General features: G+C 55.3%; 1 protein-coding gene across 3 annotated transcripts; it reads left to right on the plus strand.

The window, feature by feature from the left end:
• Positions 1-241: 241 nt before the first annotated feature.
• TMEM18 (transmembrane protein 18) lies at positions 242-7,557 on the plus strand. Of its 3 annotated transcripts, none has more exons than XR_016230680.1 (6): positions 243-409; positions 966-1,086; positions 3,176-3,230; positions 5,439-5,532; positions 5,614-5,795; positions 7,064-7,557. XR_016230680.1 is itself a non-coding variant. In XM_089327887.1 (5 exons), the coding sequence occupies exons 1-5, from the start codon at positions 353-355 to the stop codon at positions 5,701-5,703; spliced, it is 417 nt and encodes a 138-aa protein (XP_089184013.1). In that variant the 5' UTR covers positions 242-352; the 3' UTR covers positions 5,704-7,557. The 3 variants fall into 3 exon arrangements, 1 of the variants encoding a protein (XP_089184013.1); XR_016230679.1 differs by having other exon boundaries at positions 5,614-5,772; XM_089327887.1 differs by having other exon boundaries at positions 242-409; positions 5,614-7,557.
• The last annotated feature ends 1,693 nt before the right edge of the window (positions 7,558-9,250 follow it).

The following is a 9,250-nucleotide window of genomic DNA, read 5'->3' on the forward strand; positions in this document are numbered from 1 at the left end:
CAAGGCGGAGAGCGAACACCCATTGCCCGTCCCATCGCACTCCCCAAGCGGCTGCGACAGTTCCATCCGGGCCCCCATGCACTTGCGGCATCACAGCGGCGTCCTGCGGCTCGCCCGAGTGGGTCTCGAACCCGTGCCCTCCGATAGAGGACGCCGCCCCCTTTCCAGGCAGAACACGTGACACTGCGAGCTCTTGACTCCGTAGGACCCTGAGCTCTCGCGAGAAGTCCTCCCGTGGACAGCGGCCGCAGCCGTTGTCTCGCGAGAGGACGGGGCCGCGTTCTTCCGGGTGAGGCTGGTGGGCGGCCGGGCGCAGCTCCGCGCGGTGCTGAGGGTGGGCTGCCAGCGAACCATGCCGTCGGCGTTCTCCGTCAGCGCCTTCCCCGTCAGCATCCCCGCCGTGATCATGGTAACTCGGAGGCCTGGGGCTGCGGGGACCGGGCTGGGAGGCGATGCGGCCCCAGGGGCGGCGCCGTGGGCGCGGGTTGTGCGTGGCCGGGTGGGAATCTCGCGGCTCCTGGAACTCCGTGGGGCCGGGGTGCCGCAGGAGCTGTGCCCGCCGTCCCTGCTCGGGGGCCCAGGAGGGCGTGGGAGGCCCGAGGCGGCCTGCGCTGGGCGGCGGTGGCCCGGGGTCAGGGCTCAGGGACGGTGGGAGCGCGGCGCCCCTGGGCGGCTGGGGAGGGCCGAGGCAGCCGGGGCTCGGGGCTCGGGTGGCGCAGACTAGCCGTGGCTGGGGCGCTGGTCGCCGGTTTTGGGGCGCTCGGCCTTGGACAAGTCGCTCGCCTTCCTTGTCCTCTCGGGACAGGAATCGCTCAGATCAGCCCGGCTTCCAGACGCGCGTCTACCGCGGCGAGTCCGCGTGCCCCCAGCCCAGTGGGCTGACTGCACCACGCTTCCGGGCGGGAACTCCTAGCCCGCGGGGTTGCGGGGCCTGCGCGTCGCTAACGGCCTGTTCTGCCCCACAGCAGACAGACTGGACCGAGCCGTGGCTCCTAGGGCTCGTGCTGTTCCACGCGCTCTGCCTGTTGCTCACCTGTGTCTCCTCGCAGAGGTACAACCTGCAGGTCGGACATTTCCTGTGTCTAGGTGAGTGGCGCGATCCGCAGCCCTGCACCGGGTCGCCCCGCGGCAGGTGCTGTGCCCCGCCCCGCCTTACATCTGGCCTTCCGGGAGGAGTCTGCTCTGACTCCGGGAACTCGGAAGATGAAGCACCTTCAGCGCTGGACTTGAGGGGTCTACCGAGTACCTTCTGCGGGCCAGGGAGGTGCTAACCGCGGTCTGCAGGGACGCGTGTGGCTTACTGCGTGCTGACTGCCTTTTCACGGGGTGCTTCCTCCGTGATCTTAGTCCTGCGTTGCTTGCTCTTGGGAGAGGAGTGCACACTTGAAAGCGAAGTTCGGAGCATGAAAGAATTTTCCCAATTAGTTTTGAAGATAAGAGCTACAGGAATGCAGAGAAGTAGTAGAATTGCTTGATTGGCAAAGGTTTCACAGAAAAAGTAGTCACCCAGTGCGTGAAGTGTGGATACAGGTGCCCACGTGAGGGCAGCAGGCAGCAGCCCCTGATGCCCAGAGACCGGGCTGGCGGGAAGGAAGCACGGGTCAGGGTCAGGGTCAGGGTCAGGAGCCGCCAGCCCTGCAGGAGCTGAGCCTTCCTGGTGCAGCGTGCAAGTGCTCTGCACACAGGTGTGCTGGGGCCGCGCACGGTCGGTGCTCCTGGGTTTGCGACCTGGGAAGGGTGCTGAAGTTTTGCTTGATTGTTAACCCCACAGCTGACTTGGATAGATTTGGTTAGTTGGCTGTGTGCAGGGTAGGAAATCTGGACAGATTATTAGAAAGGACAGAGTGAATTAACGGGTCTGTATTACAGAGATAATCCGTACAAATAATGGATGGGCAGTGCTGTTACTTTCATTTCTTCCCAAGAAATTATTTATTAGGAGTGTGCTAAGGAGTGCTAGGGTAAATGGTGCCAAAGTGCATTTGCTTCTTCACTTGACAGAGCTCCACCAGGTCCCCAGCACATAGCAAATGCTCACCACTAACTCAGCTGTTGCCACCTGTGACAGGGACACTGAAAGAGACTTCAGCTGTTGCCACCTGTGACAGGGACACTGAAAGAGACTTCAGCTGTTGTCACCTGTGACAGGGACACTGAAAGAGATGAGCACAGGAGGCGTGACGAGGGCCTCATTTAAAACGCTGCACTTTCACCTACACTGGTTGTAAAGGATATGTGGGAATCGGCCAGGCGAAGTCTGGCAGGAGGTGTGGGACGTACTCCACGCCAGGGAATACGGTGTGCAGAGACCCTAAGGTGAGCCCCTGGAGCAGGCTGGGCAGTGTCCCACCTACGCAGAATCGTCTGGTCTGGTGCTGCCCAGGCAACCACAGGTGGACTCGAAATTCAGTACTTCTATAGCGGGCTGGTTTTTAAGTTGTTCATTTTGTGTGGCCTGTGCTTGATATTACAACTATCCTAATGGCTCTTGGCAGAAGAAAGGTTCCCCAAAGGCCTTACCAAGTGACAGTTGTCTGTGGAGCCGGTTTGCTATGTCCAGGCTGCAGGGGGTGACTGCGCACTTGGGGAGTGATGGCCACTGTTCCCAGCTGTACTGTGTCTCATGACGCTTTTCATTCTCAAAGCAGCCTAAGAGCTAGTATCTGCTGCGGTTTAGAGATGAAATACCACAGAGGCCACAAACGGCGGGATCCAGGCTTGGACCTGAGCAGCTGCTCCAGGGGAACAGCCCCTGGGCCGCCTTGCCCGGCCACCCCTTGGGCGCCAGCCTTTGTTCCTCTTCTCTGGGTCTGTCTGTCCCCTTGCCTGCATGTGCCCCTCTGCCCACTCCTGGGGAAGCCTTGGGTTAAGATTGGAAGGATTTGTGCATTTTGACTTAACTGACAAATTAATACCAGAAATTAAAGCAACAGGTTTTAGCATTTTCTTTGTCATACTTTCTGTAGCTTTTATGCAGGTCGGTGTGTTAGCAAGGCCATTGTTTCCTAGTGTGGGCCTTCACCCTTGAACTGACGTGAGACCTTGGAGCCTGCTCCTGTGCCCTGGGGCTGGCCCATGGTGCCCTGTGAGGGTTAATGGGGTGCTGTGAAGAATGCGTATTTTGTTCTGTGACGTTTAATAAGTCCTAACACACACAATTCCTATCTGTTTTCAGTGATCCTAGTCTACTGTGCTGAATATATCAATGAAGTGGCAGCAATGAACTGGAGGTGAGGCCATTTTTCCTTCCTGTTTGGTGGTCCCTCAGGTGGCACTGTCCACACTGGTGATGTCACAGAGAGCAGTCTGCAGCCAGAGAACTCGAGAGACTGGAGCCACACAGACACTGAAGCACCTTGGTGTGGGTGGGTGTGCCCTGAGGAGTGGCGCGACCTCGGCTCAGCAGTGCTGGCTGAGAAGCATTGGTTGATGTGGCCAGTGACGGTGTGAGAGAGTTTAGTTGTAGAATTTAACTGTACACATTGTCGTTAGCGCAGGAGGTGGAGCCTGTGAAACCTCCCACCCACCCTGGGCTGCTGAGTTGGATCCTCCTGGCCCGAGTATCCTGGGCAGCCCCTCCTTGGCCACATGCCTATCTCTGCCCCTACAGCCATGTTGGCGTCTCCCCCACTGCCTGCTTTGTAAGCTCAGGGTCCTGGTGGCCTCGGATGCCCTCCTCTGTCCTGGCTCTTGCTCCTCTTCTCCTTCCTCCTCGGTTCCTTATCCTGCGAGAGTGTCAGAGGCTGGCCCCTGTGCAGCCTCAGTGCCTTCCTTGGTGTGAAAGCCTGACTGACCGTGGCCACCACTGCCAGCTGGACTTCCCACAGCCCAGAAGGACCAAGCCTGGCCGTGACGCGTGTGTGGCTGTTTTTACACCTTGCGGGGTTTTCACACTTAGTGTGCAGAGAGGAAAGCCTACTACAGTCTGATCAAGAGGAAGCTGAGGTGGGTGGCCTGTGGCCTGTGGCCTGCAAGCCCGAGACAGCTGCTGTCCCTTTCAGGAAACGTGAGCTGAAGCCCTCCTGGGCCTCATTCAGGTGCTGCTCCGCCCTGCACACCTCCCTCTGTCCCCAGCCACCAGCACCTCCCTGCACAGCTGAGAACTCAGGAGATGTCAGAAAGGGCAGCTCCCTGCTGACACTTGCAGACGTGGCTGTCCTGTGTGACATCACCCGTCGGTGGAGGGATGTTCTGTGGCCCCTTCACGGGACCCAACATCCTCAAGGCCCCTCTGCTGGGACGTGCAGTGCCAGCTTGCGGGAGAAAGGCTCAGCCGCGGACGGCCCTGTGAGGCCATTCCTCCTTGTCCTTGGTTTGCTTGCTTTTGTGATGGGGTTGACGCAGGCAGGATCTCCCCAGAACTCTGGCTCACGTGGTTTCCAGCGCGCAGCCCTGCCCTGGCTGCCTCCCCCTCACCAGCCACCTTGTTGCTTGTTGTTTTCCCGAGTCTGATCTCTGTTAGGAGGTACAGGGTTTCTCTGTGCACCGTAGGCCCCCAGGATATCTCATGAACTGAATCCTCATCTGATCTTGTGTGGCAGCCCCTCTCTCTGCATCTGCACCCCCTCAGAAGTCCTCGGGTGCTGTCCCTCTGCTCAGCCATGGTCCCGTCTCCCTCGGGGCGGTCACCCTTGCCCTTGGCTGTGTTGGGCCCAGATTACGCAGTGGTCTGCTGTGTCCCTTTGCCGTCCTGGCCCCTCAGCCATCGTAGGTGTTCCCCAGAGTTGCAGTTCACTGAAGCAAACGCACTCATGCACTGATGCCCCAGCCCCTGGGTTCTGGCATCTGCGACCCCTCCTGCCATGCGCACTGTGGTGCTGAGGATCCTGGTGGTACATTGTTCCTCCTCAGAGTCAGGATGCTCCCTGCATCCCCCACAGACACCTTCCCACTCCATCAGGATCACAGCACGTGGCTGTGTACCTGAGCCCCTCTTGCCCCGGAACACAAGCTCTGCCTAGCAGTGAGTTCACTTTTCTGTTCACTGCTGCAAGTGAGGAATGGTCTCTCCGCTTGCGAATCCTGATGCGTTACTAACTGCTGGTCAGCCTGCCTGCTGCCTGCTTTTCCCTGGCTCTGACCTTCGGGCAAGGCAAAAGGATCTGAACTTGGAGTCCCTCGTGTGCTGCAGTGATAATCTCTACTTCAGTGAAGTGATTGTGAGAATTGAGAAGAGACTGCCTGGCACGTTACCTTCAAGGTAGCTGCCGAGTAACTGCATCCGCCACGGTGTCGCCGTGTATGAAGTACTGGGGTCGTCACCGCACAAGTCCTAACAGCTCTGCCATCAGCACCTGGTGATTAGCACCAGGTCTGCTGTTGGACAGACAGCGTAGTGTGTGTAAGTGTTCCCTTGCACACTCTTGCACCATCCTCCTCCCTGTAGTGACGGGCCCCTGTTTTTATGCTAAATAATTTTCTGTTTTTTCTTAAAACAGGTTATTTTCAAAATACCAGTACTTTGACTCCAGGGGCATGTTCATCTCCATAGTGTTCTCGGCGCCTCTGCTGCTGAACGCCATGATCATTGTGGTATGTGCGCTCCAGAGTCCCGCTCCTGGTTTCTTCTGTCGCTGCTTTCCTGCTCTAAACGCTGCAAACCATTGTTTCCAGATGATGTGGGTCCGCAAGACTCTGGCCGTGATGACCGACCTGAAGAGCCTGCAGGAGGAAAGGAAGCGCAGGAGGAGGAAGGAGGACTGAGGTCGCGGGAGCCTTGCACTTGATGGCGGTGTCCCCTGTGCTGTGGCTGCCTCACTCGAGAGTGCGCAGGTGCCTTCCTGAGTAGCTCGCCTGTGGGTTGAAAATTGGGTTATTTTTTCCCGATATTTATAGGCTCAAGATGGTTTTTAAGACAAACACTGCTCTGTCCACCAGACTGTTCCATCCTGGGAACGTCCAGGGTCTTTCTGGTTGAGCCGTTGGAAGAGTCTCCTTGCAGAGCCCTTTGGAGTTTGTTCAGTTCACATCATTTATGTCATTAGGTTCCTGGTGAACAGTGTTGGGCACGGAAGCTGCGTAGCAAACAGCCATCCTCTTGTGGCACCATTGCAGCCCCAGAGGACATGGGCGTGTTTGCTGTCACCAGCGGAGAGAGCCCCTCGTATGCACAGGGTTGCCACCAGCCACCTCTAGTGACTCAGTGTGTGCAGTGTCCAGGTCTGGTGAGCTTTGGAGCAGCTCTTGAAAAACATGATGTGTCCTAATGAAGTGGCCAGTGCCCGTGAGGAGAGGCCCTTTGAAAGTGAGGAACTGCATCACTGAAAATACGTGGAGGTAGAGATACAAGAAGAGAGTGAGAACTGTGAAGTCAGAATGCTCTGGCAGAAAATATCTTGAGAGCCCTTTGTGTTTTCCGGGACGCAAAATTAGAAATAGAGAAGTGGTAACTCAGTCAGGATGTGTATGATGCGTACAAACCGACTGGTTCCCTCCTCCTCAGTATTTCCCCTGCAGTTCCTGCTCGGGAATGGAGCAGGGGTGCCACAGCTCTGCCACGCTCTGCCCAGCACTCCCCTCGGGCTCGCTGGGGCTCGCTGGGGCTCCGACAGATCCAGTTCTGCCTCTAATACAGCGTGCATGGAGGGGGTGCTGTTGGCTCTTCATTCTGGTTTAAAAAATAATCTTAGGATTGGGTGCCTTAATCTTAACAAGATTTTTCCCTTAAGTAAAGCATTCTTTAATTTTGTAAATTTACAAAATTGAAAGCATTTGGATTTAGAAGATTGAAAATTGACAGTTTTACTAGGTTATAAATTGTCTTGAAATCCATATAGTGTTTTATAGCTTGATATAATTTTTAAGCTCTTGGTAAAGAATATGTTTCCTTGTTCTGACAATTGTTTACTTGAGCCAGTGGAACTTTCTAGAAGAATCCCCAGAGCCTGTGGCTGGAGCAACTTCATTCCTGTCTTGCTTTGTTCAGTTTTTGCATTGAACATAAAATGTGATTTAAAAAATAGCATCCTGTAGTAAATCAGATTCTAAATTATACCCAATGCTGTTGTGTGCCTTGTGCCTCAAGTCAAATATAATTGTGCATTTCTGAAAATTGCCACCTCAGGAGGTTTAGCCCTGTTACAGCTTCAGAAGAGCTTCACTGCATCGCAAGTTGGTTTCATGGGAAGTGAAAACAAGTTGGACCAGTCACATCTGAGTACACAGCTTGGCAATGGAGGACGAGTCTGCGTGGAGTGGAGACACAGGCTGAGTGGAGCAGGACGTTGTTGAAGGTGGTGCCTTGGCCCTGCCTGTGCAGCACGGCTGTGTAGCTAATGGAAGAGAACCCGCGAAACTGGGCGCTGTGTTTGCACTCACCAACTGTATGTTGTGTAGGTTGTTGAAATATGGACTGTCTGAACCGGTTTTCCTGTGAAGACATACAACAGTATTGTTTTGCATTAATCTAATGTTAATGACCTGTTAATGTGCAGCTGTGACATGGACTAGGGCCTTTTTGGTTTTCATTCTGAGTGTGTTCTTTGGAACACTTATATTTTGATTTTGCAAAACCAAACTTCACTGTATTTTTTAACTTCAATAAATGCAAGAATGGGAGTTATGGTGCGGTGGATTAAGCTACCACTTGGGATACCAGCATTCCCACATTGGATCGCTACTCTGCTTCTGCCCCAGCTCCCTACAGGGTGCCAGGGAAGCAGCAGATGGTGGCTCCCACGTGGGAGGCCCAGCTGGAGTTCCTGGCCCTGGTTGATGCAGGCCCAGGGAGTAAGTCAGCAACTGGGAGCGCGCTCACTGCACTTCAGGTCAATTAGATTCGTACTGTGGTGACTTAAATCGCATTGTTAACGAACGTCTTCCTATTTTCTTGTTCTCACACTAGGGAAAATCCTGCAAGCCAATGTATGCACAGCTTAGTAGTTTATACACAGTGTGCAGGTGAGCCAGCCCCACCTTACAGAGTGAGGATGTGTGAAATGCAAGGGCGTCACAAGTGGAAGGTCTGTGCGATGGGCCTGTAGAGGTAGTAGGACTCTGAGGCAGCTTTCACTGTGCTCATAAACCAGGAAGAGGAGAGCACATTTACAGTTCAGAAAATTATTTACGTGATCCAAACCTGTGACAGCTCCAGGTACTCATTGCTGAGCCGAATGATGCCTCTCTCTCGTGTGAGCTGTAAGAGCCCTTTGACACACGTGGTAACTGTCGGGTGCACTCTGCTGCGTGCCTGGAACGTTGCCCCCACTCTTCCTGCTGGGGTTCTCCAGGTCTGCTGCTAAGCGCCAGCCGTCCAAGAAAGTCGATTTAACCAGAAGAAACTTGGCTCAGGCACAGGTGCATGGAAACTGAATGGTTAACTTGCTGTGAGCAGGGAGGCAGCAGGAAAGGAGAACACATCTCACCCCTCACAGAAGAATTACATGAGAAAGATCCCGTGCATCCCGTGTGTGAGGACAGGATGCAAGCATTAGGACAGAGCTGGGTTAAGGGAAGGTCTGTCCTCTGACCCCTCTAGGGAGGGGAGTTTGTTGCCTGCTGGGGGAGGGGGCAGGTTTCCCATTGAGGAGCAGGTGACACTACCACGCAGTCCATGCAGGGTTCCGCATCTACCTTCTTAGGTGCGTAGAGCAGCAGGTAGAATGAGAGTAAGTTGACCAGGGAGACAAGGACGGGAGATGTCAGTGTGTCTGAAGCCCGATGCCCCAGTGTGACAGTGATGTTCAGGTAGAATCGGGACCGAATGGGCCTCCCTTGAGCCACACTGGCCCCCGAGGGCCTTGGCAGAACACCAAAGTGTTGGTGTGGGAATGCTCCAAGAGCATGCGCTCGTCCTGCTGATTGGTCTGTTCCCCGTGCTGTCACTGACTGCAGGGCGTGTGCCCAACACTGATAGGTCCTGCTTGGCTCTCAGGCTGAGGAGAGTTCTGGCTTCTCCACTTGATAGCACGATGAGAAGGTACATAACACCCGCTCAGGCCAGCCTGGGCGCTGACCGGCCGTCCTGCCTTAAGCATGAGGGCACAGAGCCCAAGGGTGACTCACTGGAACCCTGTGGTGTGGGGCTGACCCCCCAGCCCAGGCTCTGCAGCTCCAGCTCTGCCTGTGGGGCCCGTGGCAACGCGGCCCTGCTGTGCTGTCTTGCACGTCCTGTGGGCCTCGGGCAGTGTGGCAGTTGGTCTTGCCTCGATCCTAACCGTTCTGTCTCTCTTCCACCTCACTGGCACCAACCGTGCGTGTGAGAACTCCCCTTTCCTTTGATGTATTCCTGACAGTGGATTGCCTCCTATTA

This window comes from Oryctolagus cuniculus, chromosome 2, assembly GCF_051225735.1.
Source record: "Oryctolagus cuniculus isolate XC-2025 breed Fujian yellow rabbit chromosome 2, ASM5122573v1, whole genome shotgun sequence".
Lineage (NCBI taxonomy): Eukaryota > Metazoa > Chordata > Mammalia > Lagomorpha > Leporidae > Oryctolagus > Oryctolagus cuniculus.

Excerpts from the sequence above, each read along its gene's own strand:
- TMEM18 (XM_089327887.1), top strand. The coding sequence starts at position 353 with ATGCCGTCGGCGTTCTCCGTCAGCGCCTTCCCCGTCAGCATCCCCGCC. Across the intron at positions 3,231-5,438 it reads GTGGCAGCAATGAACTGGAG|GTTATTTTCAAAATACCAGT; the intron begins GTGAGGCCATTT and ends TTCTTAAAACAG. Across the intron at positions 5,533-5,613 it reads TGAACGCCATGATCATTGTG|ATGATGTGGGTCCGCAAGAC; the intron begins GTATGTGCGCTC and ends CATTGTTTCCAG.